At 33.1% G+C, this 19,566-nt stretch overlaps 1 protein-coding gene across 3 annotated transcripts in view; it reads left to right on the top strand.

Annotated features, from left to right (window-relative positions):
• Positions 1 to 18,658, top strand: part of Tent5d (terminal nucleotidyltransferase 5D) — a 39,892-nt gene extending 21,234 nt beyond the window's left edge. Inside the window, exons 1-3 of one of the 3 annotated variants that reach the window (XM_048417929.2) lie at positions 5,766 to 5,875; positions 11,760 to 11,832; positions 16,002 to 18,658. In XM_048417929.2, coding sequence (XP_048273886.1) covers positions 16,020 to 17,192 — 1,173 coding nt within the window. In that variant the 5' untranslated portion in view covers positions 5,766 to 5,875; positions 11,760 to 11,832; positions 16,002 to 16,019 and the 3' untranslated portion in view covers positions 17,193 to 18,658. Of the gene's footprint in view, positions 1 to 5,765; positions 5,876 to 11,759; positions 11,833 to 12,672; positions 12,788 to 16,001 lie in introns of those variants that run through there. The other 2 variants (XM_048417928.3, XM_087902796.1) reach the window with 2 other exon arrangements.
• Positions 18,659 to 19,566: the final 908 nt, after the last annotated feature.

The following is a 19,566-nucleotide window of genomic DNA, read 5'->3' as shown; positions in this document are numbered from 1 at the left end:
CACTAGAGGCAGTTGTTTGGGAATGTGGAGTGTGAATAAACTGAGAAGCTTTAATAAGATCATGTGCCTATAATACAGTTTTACTTGCAATTAGTCCTTATTAATTTTAAAGGGAGAGTTGTTTTTTCTTCACAAGACACTTAATCTGAAGCAAATTGATTTTGAATTAAAATATTCAGTTTAATGGTCTAGAATTTATTCATTTCCACATGCACCAAAATTTTTGAGTGTTTTAATAAAATTTACTTATTTTAGTTTATGTGTATGGGTGCTTTACCTGTGTGTGTCCTTGGGCACCATATCCATGCAGTGCCCACAGAGGTCAGAAGACGGCAGTAGATCATTTGCCACCCGAGTAAGAATTCTTAGCCTCCATGTCAATACTAGGAACCAAATCTGTCTCCACTTCAAGAGCAACAAGTGTTCTTATTATCAAAGGCATCCATTCAGCTCCTGGAGCATTTTTAAAATTAAATTTGTTTTTATTTTTATCCTATGTTATGGGTGTTTTTCCATAGGAATGCATATATGCCTATGTACCTAACCTGCATTCCTGATGTTCATGGAGGCCAGAAGTGGCTAACCTGTAGCTAAAGTTACAGATAGTGGTAAAAACCTCCTTATGGGTGCTGAGAACTGAACTTGGGTGCTCTGGAGGACCATCCAATACTCTTAACAGCTAAGTCATCTCTCCAGCTCCAGTGTTTTTTAAGCATTTAAAACATACTAGACATGTATTCAGTGTTGTAGAATATAGTAGTCAGGAAACATTTAGAGTCTGTTTCTGTGGGACTTTCAGTCTTGACAGTGTGGGATAATAAAGAAATTGTCACAAGGAAGCAGAAATATTCATAGGAAATGAATAGTCCCAAATCTGTACTTTTGCAACTGACCATAATTAATAGAATGAAAAGTAAGTGAGAAAGGGTTGACAAAGTCAAACCATTATTAGCTTCCACAAGATACGATTTTTCCAAACCTATCTAAATTGCAAAGAGTGATGTCAATGTTATTCTTATCAAAACCTGAAGGTAATTTTAAAGAAAGAAATAAGTATATGAAGAAATATTACCTGGAAACATCTATGAGGAGTAATATATTTCTTAAATGTAATTGAGGAAGATGTTATATGGTTCACTACTCTGGGTTTCCAAGAGGAGATAATTAAAATCAATTATATATTTCATCTTACATGAAACATATAGAAATAATGTCAAACAAATATTTGGATGTTCTTTAAATTCTTAGAGGATTTATCTATCAAATTTACAGAATAAATTTTGCATCTTACTAAAATAAATACAAAGCAGCCCTGTGATTTAAGTTAAAACACTGTAATCATTTCCTTTTGATGCTTCTCAGTAACCTTCGGTCTCTCCTTTGCATTTCCTCCATTAAATATATTTCCTACAGCCTTATTGTTTTTCAGTGGAATTCACTTGTATTAGCTTATTTTATATATCTATGTTTGCAACTTACATTCCAACTGCAGTTTCGCCTCCCTCCTCTTTCCTCCAGTACCCCACCTCCCTTCTTCCCAAGATCCATTCTTCCTTCATTTCCCTTCAAGAAAGTGCAGGCCTCCTAGGAGTATCCATTGAACATGGCTCTCAAGATACAAAAAAAAAAAAAACTATGCACAAATTGTCTTATCAAGGCTAGGAGAGACAACCCAGTAGGATCCCAAGAGCAGGCAAAAGAGTCAGAGACATCCCCACTCCTACTGTTAGAAGTCCCACAAAATCATCAAGGTACACAACCACAGAATATATGCAGAAGGCCTAGCCCAGACCCATACAGGGTCTGTGTTTGTTGCTTTAGTCTCTGTGAGCCTGACTGAGTCCTGCTTAGTTGATTCTGTGGGGCAAATTCTCCTAGTGTTCTCAACCCTCTGGCCCCTACACTTGTTCTCCTCTGCCCCAGTTCCTTGAGCTCCAAGGGGGAGGAATCTGAGAGACGGATCTGGTGGAGATCTTCAGTTTGGGCTCTCTTTTCACCTAACATTTGGCTGTGGGTCTCAGCACCTGCTCCCATCATAAAGCTTCTTTCTTTATCCTACAGTACAATTAAAATTTCAGTGGTGTACAACATTTAGGTGACATAAAACTTGTCTTATTATCCTTCATCAAACCAAACTTGTATTCTGCTTCCTACAGTTGCATGAATGTTTTTAAAGGGATTCATTAAATATGATAATCTCTAACTCCATAAGAAATTCAAGTCAAGAAAGCAAGCATTCAAGAGAAATATTTTGATTCTTTGTAAATAATTCTACATCCAATTAATTGGTGGAACATGATATGTCTAGATATGTGTTTCGTATTTTGTGTTGTTTGAGTTTTTACAACTATGATTTGATATTTACTGCTTTTAGAAAATTATTTTTCTAACATTTTATTTGTTCATTGATAATATCATACATTTATAAAATATATTTTTATCAGGTCCATCCACCATAACCTTTCTCCAACTCTGCTCTCTCCCATTTTCATTTCCTTCCTTTTCTTTTGTTTCTAATGACTATCCCTTAGTCTAATTAGTACTACCCATTTGCACATGGGTGTGGGATCATCTACTGGTGCATGCTCAGTATAATGTTGACCACCTCCTTTATTTCAAGGAAAACAACTGTCATACCACCAGCAGCCATCAACTTCTAATAGCTCCTTAGCTAAGGATAAAGATTTAGTAATCCCTCCTCATTTAGTATTTTTATTTTTTGAGAATCCTGTACATGCTTACAATGTTATTTTGATCACGTTCACCACTCACTTTCAGATCCACAACCCCAAAACTTTGTATCTTCTTTTATACTTTTTATGCTGTCCATATATTGATGGGTGTGGTGCCAGCCAATGGAACATAGTAGTTGAGCTACCAGGGGCCACTCCCTTAAAGAAAATTGAATCCCCCTCCCCTAGGAGAACCAACTGTTAGTGGCTTCTCAGAGGCAGATGCTGTTAAGCCCCTCCCCCTTCATGCTGTAATACTGAGGAACTTGATCTTGTGTGGGTCTCATGCAGTCAAGCACGACTGCTGTGAGTTCATGTGTGCTATGTCATGTCTGGAAGACAGCGGCTCGTAGCACTCCTTTCTACCTCTAGCTGTTGTATTTTTCTACTGCTTCTTCAGAGATGGTCCACGAAGCCCTAATTGTGAGGGCAGGTTTATATTGATATTCTATCTCTGGCTGAGCACTCACAGCTGTTTATTCTCAGCATTATGAACAATTATGAGTCTCTCTTAAGCACTACCCTCTGCCACAGGAAGCTTCTCTGAGCAAGGATTAGAGCAGCACAGTCTGTGGATAAAAACTGTCTTCTAAATATTTATTTTTATAACTCTTTGATCTCTCATCTACCATGTTTTCTTTCTTTCACACACACCACTTTCTTCACTCCGTTTATCCCATCAGTAAATGTATGTTATGACTTGTTATATGAAGCAATATATAATGACAAACAGTTGCTACTATTTGTTTTAGCTTTTTTATGCCAGCGAAACAATAAACACTACTATAAATAGATAGTTGAGAATGCAAGTCATGTTTAGTAGATATTACTGGTCAAGTATATATCCAATCTGTAATGCAAATAGTTAACTCTTTTCTCTACTGGTAGCATCAGAAACCCATTTAGCGAGGTTTCCCATTGTCTACATTAAATTTGAAATTGATTGGCCTGATTTCTACCTTTCTGACTCTCCAGAGAATAATTGCTCTACTGTGTTTTATTACAACATCTCAGAGGAATTCAGTGTTTCTTTCCTAAGATGTGAGAGGTTGCACAATGAATTTAATATGATTTTTGTTTGAAGAATGATCTTAAATTGTATTTTAGAGTAGATCATAACTTAGTTAAAAGAGAGATGAAGATGTAGATCAGTAATAAGATATTTTATAGAGTTTATGGTGTTTGGGTTTGAGTGTCAATAACAAACACACTAATGTGCATGTATGTACTTAATCCAAAGATTTGCAGGATAGTAGAGTTTGTGTGTTTCCCTTTTTTGAGTTGTGCTTGTGAAGGGACAATGGCATTGGGATTTAATTCTACTGCATGGACTAACTTTGTGGGAGCCTGGTTTGTTTGGATGCTCACCTTTATAGACCTGTATGGAGCGGGGAGGACCTTGGACTTCCCTTGGGGCAGGGAACCCTGACTGTTCTTAAGACTAGAGAGGGATGGGGAGGTGGGGAGGGCGAGGGAAAAGGGTTGCGGGGAAGAGGTGGAAATTTTTAATAAATTAATTAATTAATTAAAAAAAGACTTGCAGGACTGATAATCAAGAAAAATTGGAATGGATGGATGTGAGGTCAAATATTTAGATTGCTAAACATCTATTTAGTGATAGCTGTTGTTTACTTGTTTTGTCTTCTACCAAGTTTCCTACTGAGCTTCTAATGACATTATACTACATTATGCTAATATGTTGTTTTCACATTCATACACTGCAAAAATTAAAACCATTTTAACAAAATAGATGAATGTCTGAGCAACACCTGATAGATTATTTTATTGTATTATTTTATATTAGTTTCCTGAATTGGTTATTACTGACCAATGAAATCTTTTTGTAATAATTTAGAACTTTTGCACAATTTTCCTTGTATATTAAGCTACAATTCAAAATTCCTGATGTCTTATTCTACTTAAAATTTCTCCTTCACTCTTTGACTATCTGTTTAACTCAGCTCATTTTTAGTTATTTTATGTATTCTGTTTATGGATTGCTTTATATATTTTATTTTTTCTACCTGTTTTATGAGTTCTTCTGATTATATTCTTTTGAGTGAGAATTACATGAATTATAGTATTGAATATATGTAACAAATTTATAGTTATTTAAACATATGTTCAAATATGTAAAATTGAAAAATCTTTACTCAATATTATATATAAAATGTATTTCCCATATTTTTACTATTTCCCTTATTTTTACTTAGAAACATATTTTTCTTTACAATTATCCTATGGATATTTTCTTTCCTTATATACAGGGTTTATTTTCTTATAAATTATTCACAATTGCTTTGTTCTGTTTGGCATCTGTACTCATCTTCAGTCATTACAAAATATACTCAGTCCCTTACCTATTTTACTGAAAAAGCATTTTAAATGGGTTATATAAAATGTATCATTTACACTTCCAAATAATTTATTTCATATTATTACTTAGTAGCCTATCTTTAATTTTTATAGTCTTATTAGAACATTTATGAGATAATTATAGGGTAATAGGACATTATATTTGGAACTTTGCGTTTGGAAGTTAGTCTTTAGCTATTTCATTATTTTTCATTTTGGAACTCAAAATAAATTGTAAATGTAAATTAGAATTCATTTTGAATGTTTAAGAATATTTTAAACACTGTTCATTTGTGAAGTTTAATAAAAAATAAGTGAACATTACTCTTCCAATGTTTTTATTTCAAAACTTATAATTCTTAAGTCACAGTAGTCATTATAAAACACAGAACACTAATATCTGCAAACCTGTGAGTATTTATATGATTTCATTTAGCTTTATCATTTTTATGTCTAAGAAAAAAGGACTAAACGACATGACAGTGGGATAGGAACTTGGTGAAAGTGGAGAAATGGTGATAGTAATAATGGGTTTATGAAATTGTTAACGAATAAATTATATTAAAATATTCTTTAATATAGCCTATCCATTTCTTTTAGCTATGAGCATTATTGATGCAATAGTAATATCCGTTGTCTCCTAGCAACAGTATCCATAGTGTTGTGAAAAGTGAGGTGCAGAAACTGTGGGGAGATAAGTTGATGGGGAACTCTAGAGAAGGAAGGTAGTCTTCAGAGATGGAGTGTTGTTAAACCCAAACTCAACAAAGTACATTATCAAAACTGTGGTAAGATTCTATACAAAGGAAATTTCATTTCTCTGACTTTGAATTTCTACACTAAAATTGATGTTTAACTTTTGGTTTATTCAAAAATGTATTTTATTTAGCTGAAATGAAATTCTATATTGAATATTATGGGAAGTGTAGTTTATGAATAATTATGCTGATAATCATAACTGTGATAAAAACTGAGGCATTAATTAACTAAAAAATCCATCAGCAATTATTTGCATATATTTTCTGAGCTCATGAAGAAGATATTATATATATTACTAATTTTTGGCATTACCCAGAACTTTTTTTATTCATAATTCTGGGTTAAAAGAGTGATCAAAACTTCCCTAAAATAATTGGGTACATAGACTGATAGTGAATAATTTATCAAATTCATCTTAAAGTATTTCTTACCCGAAGCATATAAAAGTAGCAATGTATTATTAGCTCTCTTTTCTTGATAGCAAGAAGTCTTTATTTACAGATTTCATTGAATGAAAGTTAAAATAAGCAAGCATGCATATTTACAGTTTTTATAGATTTTTCAATTTCCTGCCTAGACTTTTTTTCTTCCAAATAAACATTCATGAGTCATCCCTTTAGTATAGTCTTTAAGTATCTTAAAAGTGAGTTAATTTTTTTCTTCTAGCAGAGAAATTTATGCAAATAATTATTAGAGACAATCAAATTAATAGTAAACTTAGTGGCTTTCATTAAAGCAACTTTATTTTAAGCTTTCAGCAATTGAATTTTAAGTTTTGTTTCTTTTTTTTTTAAGAATGTTTGTGCTAGTGTTTTGTGTCTACAGATGTAGGAAAAAGTAGCAGGGAAGCCCTGAATGTTTTTAGCCAAACTGAGAGCAAAAAGTGTTGAAGTGCGGGAGGAGATTTCCCGTGGTAATGCGAGTTATGCAGAAATCTGCTGTAAACAAAACAAGGCACTTGTATCAGCAAAACTGCCTGTGGGCAGAACTTTAGTTGCTTTGTGTTAGTAACGATTGAAGAAACACTGGGAAGCTAAAAATCAGTCTCTTCTTCATTCCTGCCTGCCTCCCTACCCCCGTGTGTGTGTGTGTGTGTGTGTGTGTGTGTGTGTGTGTGTGTGTGTGTGTGTGTATGGGTTATGGGGGGGATAGAAAAGCCATGAAGCCAATCAGCATTTGCAAGGGAAAAAGGCAGAATTGATTTTCAGGTTGGGGAGGGAGAAAGGGCAATATTATCATATCAGAGAAAGTTCAGTGCTAAAGGAGACTGGAAGTAATAGATCGCCCTGCCTAAGCTATGAAAAACTCACATAACTCGAAAGTACGGACCACCTTAAATTGTATGACGACAGGTTGCCATGGAAATGGTTTTACGCTACAGGGGAGGGGGGTGAGCCTGGGAGGAAGGGAAGTCTGTGGAGTGGGTGAGTGGGACTAGAGGGGCGTGTTGGACAAGTCATTTCAGCACCTAGTAGCTGTTGGACAGCAGCAGTCAGCAGCAGCCTTGCCAGCTGTTTGCAGGAGCTTGCTTTCTGGGCTCTTTTCCTGAAGCTCATTCTTTCTTCCTTCCTTCTTCCCTTATTCCTCTGTGTCTTTTGCAACATTTTTTTTATTTCTTTCAGTTTTTCTCTTTAACCCCCTGTCCCGTTTTCTCCTTCGGGCTTCCCAAGCAGGCTTCTTCAGAAGCCCGACTCTAGCACCCCTCCCTCCATCCCTCCCAGTTGCTCCTTGACTGGTCGGCTGTGAAGAGATCAGCAGGTGGTGAAGTGAGTTTGAAGGGCTGAGAGGGTATGGAGAGGGGCTGGGGAGAGTCATGAGCAGAGTGTTTTACGCGTTTAAGAGGGTTTTTGTTTTGTTTTCTTGGACTACTGTGGTGAGTTTCTACTTTCCTACTTCTTTAGATAGTATTTGTGTGTCATGTGGAGCATGAATACGGTGTTAACTATAATTCTGGAGTCCTCTTCCGTCTTCATAGTCTTTAATCCCTGAGTACTGACAGGAATATACAGAAGAGGAATTAGAGATCTTAAATGATTTGGTGACTGCTTCTTGGGCTTCTGAAATTATTGAGTGTCGTGTTAGTTAAACAGCATTCAGTACAGAGAACATGATATTTTGTCTCATTATATAGCTTTGACTTCCGTCCAGGAAGCTTTTTGCACTTTAGAGACTTCTCACTAGTGCTATAGTCACGAATTCCATTGAAAGCAAACGGGAGTTTTATCTGATCATCTCATCTCTGTAAATTTACAGCAGTTTCCAGAGGCAACACCTCTAATGGGTAATATCAGAGGCAAAAGTATCCCAAAAGTAGCTATTGAATTTTCATAGTGACCCCCCCCCACCAGGTAATGCAAGAAGAGGAAGAGGAAAAAAGATGTTATAATGTCACCTCCTTATAGTTTTCACTGTAAAGGATCTGTGCTAAACCTGAAAGGAAGCACAGGTGATTTACTCAGTAGATTGCACACTTTCAGCATTTTAAAGCAACAGTAGCAACTAAAGCACAATAAAAAAAAAAAAGCAGAAGAAGTGCATGCATGTGTGTTAGGCAAGAAAAAAAGTTATAAGGTTTTTGTTTGTTTCCTAGAATTAATGGCATAGGTTTAACCTGATGTAAAGGCATTCCTTTATGAACACCATGCCTTTAAATCCAAAGGTGTTCCTTTCTTAGTTGAATAGGTGCCTGGCATGTTTCTTAATTCTTATTATACGCATGTTACCTAAGCCTTTCCACTCAAAGGCCTTCTTGCAGCGTGATTCCACCTACATAAAGAAAGTTTGAGAAGTTTCTTCTCTGTACATTATTGAGAGGACATTGTTTATTTGTGTTCAGTATACCCAGTGATAATACTTTCCTTTAGTAAGAAGTGAACTTAAACATAATATTTGAAAAGGCATGGTCATAAATGAAATACAGACAAATATATAAATAATATTAGAATGGAAAATACATTACTGTATTATTATATGTCTAATAGACTTAAAACCTTTAAGAATTCCATCATTTTTGGCAGAAGAGAAACTGATATTGTTCCTTGCCCAGCATGACCCTAACTCTTATTATAAGCCTCTTTAATCTTTGAGAACTATGTCATTTTTACTAGTTTAAAATGTGCATGAATATCTTCATCCACAATGTAATTAAAGATCTTGCTTTAAAACTAAGCAGTTTAAACTTAACACCCTTCATACAAGCTTCACAGTTATCCTAGTATACATCTGTTAGTAGCTAAAAATTTTGAAAAAGACTATCCATTTCATTAAGAGAATTCACGACAAATGGATTATTGCAACTGTTTTGGGATATGGAGCATATTGAAAATAAAATGAGTTTGTGGATTGGCCTAAATTGAAACTATTTTAGTATCAGTAGTGATGTGTTTCACTTTTCAGAATCAAATTTGTAAATGACTAATGCAAAAAATGAGCACTGTTGAGAACATCCATTTGAACCTCTAATCAGACTTGTAACATTAACAGGACATTATGGCATAAGAGACACAGGACTTTTGATGTACCTATCCTTAGGTTTAGAAGATTGATATATTAGATTAATATATATTATATTTAGACTTACATATTCAAGATTTAGAAGAAATCTTGAGTATATAAAAATTTAATGTACACAATATTAAAATTTTAAAATAAGCCTTGAAATTGCTTTACCTTACTGTGAGTTCCTCACACTTAAATATATTTGACTCTTGAAATATTGCACATCTGTATTACACTTCCAAATTTAACAATGCACAGAAAATATTTGAACATGTTACTTAATAGCCTTTTTAAAAGGCTTGTAGTTTTTAATTAAAAATCTTTATCATTTGCTATATTTAACCAGAAAAAGGTTTTAAGGTTACCATTTTTTTTAGTTTTTAATTCAATAAGCTAACAGAAAAAATACAAGAATGAAGAAATGAATTCTTTTTTATCATTTGTGAACAGATAATAAAATATCCATCTGTTAAAAAAAACTGGTAAACACTTTGTGATTATGACTTTTATAGACATCTGTATAGACTGTCAACAGGGCATTATTTGATAACAGAGATCCTTAAAATATAATGCATCTATAGTTACAACTACATACACAAAATCATTTCTGTTTCATTTGTAAGCAAAACCTGCTTTGAAATTAGTAAAGCAAAGAGATAATGAATTTAATTTAAAGTAAAAATTAGTTCTTTAGTTATCTTAATTCCGTGTGTGTGTGTGTGTGTGTGTATGTTTTAGACTCTATCATAACTTATTATAACAGCCACAATAACCACAGAAAATCAGTCTTTTTCATGCTGTCCCAACTAAGATTCCTTATTTAAATTTTATTTATTTTTATGTGCACGAGTGTTCTGCCTGTCTGTGTTTCTGTGCATTACATTCATGCCTGGTGCCCACAGAATCCAGAAGTGTGTCAGATCTCCAAGGACTGAAATGACAGATAGTTATGAGGCACCATATGGATGCTGGGAATGGGACTGGTCCTCTGGAAGAGCAACCACTGCTCTTAACTGATAAACCATTGCTCCAGATAGGATCATCTTTTAAGGAGGGATCCAATTGTAATCTGAAGTAGCCTTTGAAAAGACTTACATTATGATTTGTTGGAACTGTAAGCATTACTTTGATATTATATAGGTCATATAGTAGTTATCCAGAAAAGAAAATATGGATAATTACTTTGGATTTAGCTCAGCTGGGCTACTAGAGAAACTTTTGGTGTGTTGAAAGTCACTTCAAATAACAATGAATTTTACAAGGCAAATTAGGTTTATGTTTATTTTTGTTGATTTCATGCACATTAATATTATAGAGACTATTTCTTTAATTTATTTGCCTCTATAATCAAGCAACTAAAGAAGTACCATAGTTCTCTGCTATGACAGGGATCAGTTTTATCATATTTAAAACAACTCAATTGTTTTGATATGTATTACTTATACTAATTTCAGTATCCTTATTTGCAGTGTTAAAGATAAAGACGAAGTCAAGTCTGATGGTTAAGATAATTTGATGAGCTCCTCTTCTTCATATATTGTTGTTAAACTGTTATCTCATAATTCTTGATATCCTTGACAATTATTATATCAAAAGAATATGTTTTGAGAAATCGTGTATTTGGCATTGCAAATAGTTTTGGAGGGGAAAATGACAAAACAGTACAGTCTTATATTTTCATCATTGTTTCAGACAAAAGTAGAACACGAACAGTATAGCATGTCTTTTTGACTTTTGTTTAGCTTAGTAACTTCAGATATCACACAATTAATATTATATTAAGTATTAATTTAAACTTGTAGTCAAATATAAATTGGAGTTTTCTCTCTTATTTTTCCAGTGCTGGGGGTTGCACCTAGCACCTTGCATATGTCAAGCAAGCATTGTACCTTTGAGGTATATCCTTAGTCCCTTGGGGTTTACTGTGTTAAAGTTATATGTTAGCCTTTACTTTTAGCAGAGCAGAAGCATTGAAATGGGTTTCCATGAGATAATTATCATTTTCATGATGTTCGTACTGCTCTTTACTATTAATGTTAGCCAGGGTATTCTATTTACTGCTTTACTCAGTACACCATGACAATACCTAAGCATTCAGTGTTTTCATCATTATATATATATATATATATATATATATATATATATATACATATGACTTTCTTCTTGAAGTTAGTACTTTTAGTTTTTATTTTATTTTTAAAGAGATAATATTAAATTGTTGGTAAACTATACTTTAATTAAATATACCAGTTTCTTTTCTCACAATCCTTAATCTTCTCTATAAAAGCAGATGTAGTATATCAAATAAAATATGCAATATCTCTTTCTAGTAATTAAATAATATTTCATACTTCTTTGAATCTATGAAATATTGTGCATAGTATAACTAATGTCCATTTTCTTATTTAACTCCAGGTGGATACCAGTCTTGAAGGTTGCCAAAATAGGAGACATCTACTTCTACATACAAGCATTTTCTGCAACTAAGGTAACTAGCAACATTTGTCTTAGAATCATTTCACAAGTTTTAGACTTTGTTAGACTTTACATCTAGTTGAAAAATAATATTGGACTATTAGGATGCTTATAAAACCCTACCTTAAAAATTGCTTGGATTGGAATTCTCTATTTTATTCATTGCAATTTTTAAAATTTATTTTGTGGTGATAAGAGGTAAGTATGAAGTGTCTTTCTCACTTTCTCTATCTAATCTTTTGAGAAAAGGTTTTCTCACTGAATCTAGAGCTTTACTGGCTGATTAGTAAGGCTTTGAGAATTCATGTGTCGCCATCTTTCCAGCTCTGAGGTTATAAACATGCACTGCCATGCCTGTTTCTTATATTGGTGCTGTACATAAAACCCAGATTCTCATGTTTACACAGTACTGTACCCAGTGAGCCATAGCCCACCTTTTAGGGTAGGTTTTGGTTTGGGTTTGGGTTTTTAATGAAATGGAAGGAGCCATGAGGTATTCCTGTTGATAGTAATGGTCCTTGATCATTTCTTCTAAGTTTCCTTTACTAATAGGATTCTTAAATTATAGCTGCATCAGCACCATCTGGGAAGTTGTTTAAATGCATGTATTCAGGTTCCCCTTTTAAATGCTTATTCAGAAACTCTGGAACTGGGAAGTATTTCACAAAACCTGTATGTGACGATGTATCATGAAAGATAAGAACTTCTATTTCAGAGCAAGTGTTTTAACATCATTTCTTTAGTGTGTATGTCTATGCATGTATACATAGAGCTTGTAAGATTATGATTAGAATGTCAGTTCGTGTGTAATATGTATCAAAATGCTCTTTTGTTTTTTCTTCTTCTTAAGATTGTTTGCCTCATGACTTTACTCTGTAAGATGAAAATTCATATCTTCTCTGAAATATCCACTCAATCGTCATATTGACCCTATAGAGTTCCTGAAGGTTATTTTTACAATGTAAATTGTAAGTCATTCCTCTGTCTCTTTGAAGATAACTTCTAATATTAATAGAGCTAGAGAATTATTAGTGAATTTTCACTTTTATTTTTGTGGTCAGAAGCATAATAAATGTGTGGTAAGGAAAACACATTGTAATTTATTATACAAATGACCGTTTCTGACCCTTTGTGAGATAACAACAATTCACTTGCCTTATTTGCATTTTAGATTAATTCAACCAATTAAATAATGGAAACAACTTAGTTTTGATTTCAATGTCTACTAGAGTCATATATATTATGTCATATTTATTATAGACATACTAATATTAATTAAGATAGATAGGAAATGTGTTAGCTTAGAGAATAAATAAATTGGAAAAAGTCAGAAACTCAAAAGATCTTCAGGAATGACCTAATAGGAACCTCACATTTTAAGAATGATTATTGAATTCAGTGTGTGACTATAAGTTTGCATATATATTGTGTATGCATGTATATATGTGTGTGTATTATGCATATGATATTTTATGGTAATTATGATGTTTTAAAATTTTGTGACTCATTTCTTGAGCATATAATTTAACTACAGATGGCGAGAAAATGGTAACTTAAAAAATTCTTCAGTTAGAATGTGGGTGACAGTTGTATGGCTGGGGCAGAAAGTGGTACCAGGATTTAACCCTACTGCTTGTACTGGCTTTTTTGGAACCTATTCTCTTTGGATGGATACCTTGCTCAGCCTAGATATAGTAGGGAGTGCTTTGGACCTTCCCCAAAGCAATGTGCCTAATCCTTTCTGAGGAGTGGGTGGGAGTGGGGTGGGGAGTTAGGTGGAGGGAATGGGATGAGGGAAAGGAGTGAGAACTGGGGTTAGTATGTAAAATGAAAAAAGATAGTTTGTTTTCTTTTTAAAATAAAATAAAATAAAAATTCTTCATTCAATAATAATATGCCAATTTAATAAAAAGTGTTTATGTAAAATAGAAGTTTATTTAGTTGTAGCAAGAGAATACTAAAATAAAGATATGAGCCAGTTATTTAAAAATATCATTTAGATAGTTGAAACATGTACTGATCAATGACAAGACTTCCTCACATCCTAGCAAATTGACTTCATGTGTTTATGTTTAACAAATGCTAATAATAAATTATTATGCACACACATACACACACATATATACATAAATATACATATGTATAAACACATACATTCTTACATCTTCAGGCTAGTCTAGGTACTAGAAGACAGAATCATTAGCATAGGTGTCAAGTGAAAAATAGAATGCTGTACACTGATGAGCAGTTTCTCAATACCACATATCTAGCATAAAGTGAAAAGAAATGTTAATCTTTGTTTTCTTTGGAAGATCTTAGTATGCTTTTGCCTGGGAAACAAAGTGCTTTTCCCTCCCTTTTTCCTATAGTATCTATGTGTAGATCTAGGATATTAAATATCTCATCCTAATTTGTTTTATGTGAAAGACACCTTTTTGATAAGTTGCTCATTTATTCTGGCAGTTAGTTCATTTAATTTTGATTTGGTTGACTATTTCCATATAAAGTTACTATGGACTTCTATACAGAAATATTTCTTTATATTGAAGAAAGTATGTATAGCAATATTAACAATCTCTTCTCACAGATTGTAAGACTAGTATTAAGCCACTGAATTTTTTATTTTTTACTAATATTCAGAAAGGAAATTTTCCTTTAATGAAATAGAAGTTTCCATTTTCAAAAGTAATTTGAATATTAATGGAGAATTTTAAAATTTATGACAGCTATTTAAGTTAGTTTATACTTCTAAAATATGTATTAGATAAATTGTAGAACCCTCTAAAATATTTACACAAGTCCATATACTATGATGAACTCTATTTTCTAGACTGATAACTAGAACATAACAAATCATTAGCTTAAACTAATTCAGTGATAATTTGAGAAGAATGTATTTTAAAGTAGTCTTAGAATTGTTTATTGAATGTTCTAGCAACCGGTTCACTTGTAGTCTTGCTCCTTACATTGTTAATTTTGCTCACTAGAGTAATTACTTAAATCCAAATACCTAAAGTAAGTCAATTTATCCTACCTATGCTTAAGGTTTGATTTGCATACTCACGTAATTGGACAAACTGTACAAATATTCACAATTAAAGTGGTTTAAAAGGAAACAAGCAACCTACTATATAAAGCATAATATTACATAATAAAAACACACACTGATTTTTAATTCATATTTATGAGGATAGTATATAGAGGACCATGATAGTGTTAGTTTTCTCACTAACACAGATCTCCTGTTACTTAATGATTGAATTGCCAAAGGCTGGTATACAAATGCCAAATAAGATCATTCTATTGCTCTAGTAATGCTTGAGATATATGCAACATTGAATTCTAGATATTTTTATTATTCTGATAGCTTTGTAAATATGCAAGATATGCGTGATATCTACATAAATCTGCTTTAAGTATGATACAGTTTTTTTTATTCCTGAAATTCAGGAAATAATACATAGCTCAAAGACCATGTCCATGATGGACTTCATTTACTTTCCTAGATTCATTTGTTTTGAGCAGCTAAATAGTGTTTTGGAGGATTCGTGTAATGACTTTAGGTGACCTCGTTACAAAATTATATACAGTTGCACTCATCATGTTTTTATAAAAAGTTAAATTTTTGATGCTCCCCATTTGTAAAATTTTCTGAGCTTATTATATCAGACACTAGCTATCAGACACCCTAGATGTTTTTAAGACTCAGGAATCTTATGCGTCTCTAAACTCAATACGGACTTTGTGAATGATTTTATAATTATAGAATTAATGTTACTTTATTGTATATTAGTTGTACTTTGTTCATGCTATCTCATCTCAATTTAAGTTATTGGTAGTTTGCCTCAGTGTTGTACTATGATTATTCCATAAATGATATTTATTTGATCATACACCATCATTATCATGTTTAGATGAGCAAAGATTAGAAAAGAAGACCATTTTTATCTTATAAATTACATAATTGCAGTTAATCTTTGAGAAACCTGTTTGAACTTTCTAAAGAAGCAAAGATCTGATATTATTTTTCCATATTTAAGAATGATTATATCCATTAATAACATCCTAGTATTCATTTTGTTTCTTATAGAGGGTAAATCTGTTTTGAATTTTTTCATATGCTTTAGGTGTAACTCTAGTTTTAAGATGCTGACATTTCCTAATATTTTTCTTGTCCCCTAGTTATCTATTGACTTCATAATGTCAGAGATCAGATTCAGCAATCTCACTTGGGATCACATCATAACACTGGATCGCGTGTTGGATGAAGTAATCCCAATCCATGGAAGGGGCAATTTCCCCACGCTGGAGGTAAAACCAAAAGATATCGTTCATGTTGTGAAAGATGAACTTATAAAGCAGGGTATTATTGTTAAAGATACCAGATTGAATGGCTCTACAGCAAGTTACATACTCGCAAGCCATAATGGAATCAGCTATAAAGATCTGGACATTATTTTTGGTGTTGATCTGCCAAGTGATCAAGAATTTCAGGTTGTTAAGGATGCAGTTTTAGGCTGTCTACTTGACTTTTTACCAAAAGGTGTTAAAAAAGAAAAGATTACCATAAAGACAATGAAAGAGGCGTATGTGCAGAAAATGGTCAAAATCTGCAATAACCAGGATCGTTGGAGCCTCATCTCTCTTTCAAATAACACCGGGAAGAATGTAGAACTCAAATTTGTGAATTCACTCAGACGACAATTTGAATTTAGTGTAGATTCTTTTCAAATTCTTTTGGATTCCATGTTAGATTTCTATAGTGTCCCAAATGCTAAGTTAACCAAAGAATCCTGTCCTGTGGTGGTGGCTGAAAGTATGTATGGAGATTTTCAGGAAGCAATGATACACTTGAAATACAAGCTTATATCTACCAGAAAACCTGAAGAGATCAGAGGTGGTGGTCTTTTGAAATACAGCAATTTGTTGGTCCGTGACTTCAAACCAGCTTGTCAAACAGAAATTAAGACTCTGGAACGTTATATGTGTTCTAGATTTTTCATTGATTTTCCTGATGTAGCAGAACAGCAAAAGAAAATTGAATCATACCTCCGCAACCATTTCATAGGTGAAGATAAAAGCAAGTATGAGTACCTTATGACCTTGCATGGTATTGTGAACCAAAGCACTGTCTGCCTCATGGGTTATGAAAGAAGGCAGACTCTTAATATGATCACCCTTTTGGCTTTGAAAGTACTTGGAGAACAGAATGTATTACCCAGTACAGACAATGTAACTTGCTTTTACCAACCTGCTCCATACCTAGTTTTTGAGGGAGGGTACCCGAGTTATTATGTAGCATCTGGGCCACCACTTGTTTACTTCCAGCCATGTTCTGCAGTGCAGTTTCCACTACAAAATGATATGATGTAAGAAGTACTCACACTGGAAGCATTACTTAAGTACATCTGAAAAGTAATTTTCCAAGTTCTGTAAAAGTTAAGATCTATTTTTGTGTAGTTGCCAACTATTTTTCACCAAATGCAGCTTAAATTATCATAGTAGATAAGGTATCATCTCTAAGCTCATTTTCAAGTGAACTTTAAGTGTTGGGATTATAAAATCTTTCAAATGTAGTGGACTAAATACTTTCAATGATCTTTCAAACCTTACTGACACTTAAGACAAAATTTGCTGCAACCAGTATGTTAAAGGTGCCTGCATCTTTGGCTAAAGATAAAAGAACCCTTCTCATGTTTTAAAATGGAGTGCATAGTGAAGGCATGTTGCAACATCTTTTTGTTCAGTTAGTTCCTTGTTACACTGGTTTTTTGTTAGCAAATAATTACATGAATTTTTCGTGCTTAAATTGAAATTAACTGATTGCAATGATAACCAATTTAAATGACGTTAAAACAGTAGATTATAAACTTGTGTTTCCCAATAATTTGTTGGGTTGAAAATACTGCTAAAGTTTGAAGCACCACTGGAAAAAATGTTCTGAAAAACAGTAATTATCCATCATATAGTAAGAATTTAGCTAATCTGTGGATTGAAAACAAACCTTTAATCTGAACAACCAGCAAGAGAACTTATTATGCAGAGGTTTTGGCACTTAAATAAGTTGAAAAGAAAAAACAACCAACTCTGAATGTGAAACTATTTTATCATCATCTCCTAAGAAGAAACTAAAGGGGACAAAAAGGAGAAATATCGTCACCAACTACAGAAAGTTAGAGAATTCTGTGTTGACATTTCAGATTTTTGGCTTATTTGATTAACATTCTAACACATATAGGCAATTTTCATCATTAGTAATTAAAAGTACTTACCACCAAATGAAGCACTTTCACTTTTCCTATCACAAAGCCTGATTTGTAGTATGTTCTTTGATGTCAAATTTCAGTTAACACTACATTTTTTTCAGTAATAGTGTATATTTGCCATTATTCTGAATATTTATTCAGTAACATCAGATATCCACTAGTAAATATATGAATGGGATTTAAAATAAATTTCTCTCATATGATGTAAAGAGCCATTGATCTCTTATCTGGGATGATAAGAACAAGCTGCTCTCAAGGAATGTCAGTGAGGCCGTCAGAAAACTTAACTACACTTTTCCATCACAAGAAGAACCAGCAGTCAAAATCTGAGAATGTGCTACCTGTAGACTGTAGTTAAAGTCTCTTCTTGGCATTAAAGTATCGAATACAAAAGTACAGCTTCTGTGAAATTTTCAAATAGCCAATATTTCTGACATTTTTGTACCCATACATCACTGACCATACATTTGATATATTCAAATAATTACATTTGTATGACAAAATCCCAAGGCTTTAAAATATTTGGCTTACCCCTTTGGGTGGAGAACAAATAAAAAAGTACTGGATACTGTACTATGAAAGTGTATCACTGAATCTGTCTACATCTTGTATTGGCTATTGGCTAAATCATAGTGATCCTTCTTTGTGTCTCAATATATACACTTTAGTTTTCAGAAGGTAGGACTACATATACATGAAACTGAACTTATTTATCAGTAAAAAAATAATTCTAAAAGATACAGGGAAATCACTTGAGACTTAAAAGGATTGTGTTAGTGATGTCATTGCTAAAGGTTCAATGTTTCCCACAGTAGTTCAGTAATAGAATTGTGAAGGTGTTTGAAGTATTTTATAACATCTGCAGTCCCATTACTTCTTACTGGTATTTCCTCAAAAGATTTTATTTCCTAAGAAGCAATTTTTCCATATTATTATCCTAAAGCTTTAAACTGCAGTATAGAGAGAATGAACTAAATGATCATGCTCACGTTCTCTTGTGAAAAAGCTCAACATAAATGTCTAATATTTTCTCAGGTTAGAGAATCCAAACATGTTGAATGGGAGTAATACCACAGAAGAAAAGCTTTAGCCTGTTTCTTATGGTTTTGTTTCTCTAAGCCTTCCTTTATTGCCTACTAACCGGAAAAATACTGTGTATTCAATGACATGTCAGCATTTCTCCAGGACTAGTGTAACTGCCTGAAAAGAAACAGTACTAATTCCTTCTGTTCCTTAGTTTAATACATGGGATTTTTTAAAATAAGTAAGCAGATGCCAGCTATTTTTTACCTGACGTCACTCAGTTATTTTAAAACCTCATTCCAGCATACATCATCCCATTACCAGACGCACACTAGATTGCCCTTTAACTGTTTTAACCCGTGGTAATATTCAGTAGTAAGTTTTATTCTGGAAGTTGTTTTCATTTTTCACCTTAGTAATCTAATCTAAACGAAAAAAAAAGAAAGAAAGAAAAAAAG

The sequence above is a fragment of the Myodes glareolus genome, chromosome X (genome assembly GCF_982192425.1).
Source record: "Myodes glareolus chromosome X, mMyoGla1.1, whole genome shotgun sequence".
In the NCBI taxonomy this organism is placed as follows: Eukaryota; Metazoa; Chordata; class Mammalia; order Rodentia; family Cricetidae; genus Myodes; species Myodes glareolus.
Note: the sequence above shows the minus strand (reverse complement) of the source record. Positions and strands in the feature narration are given on the sequence as shown.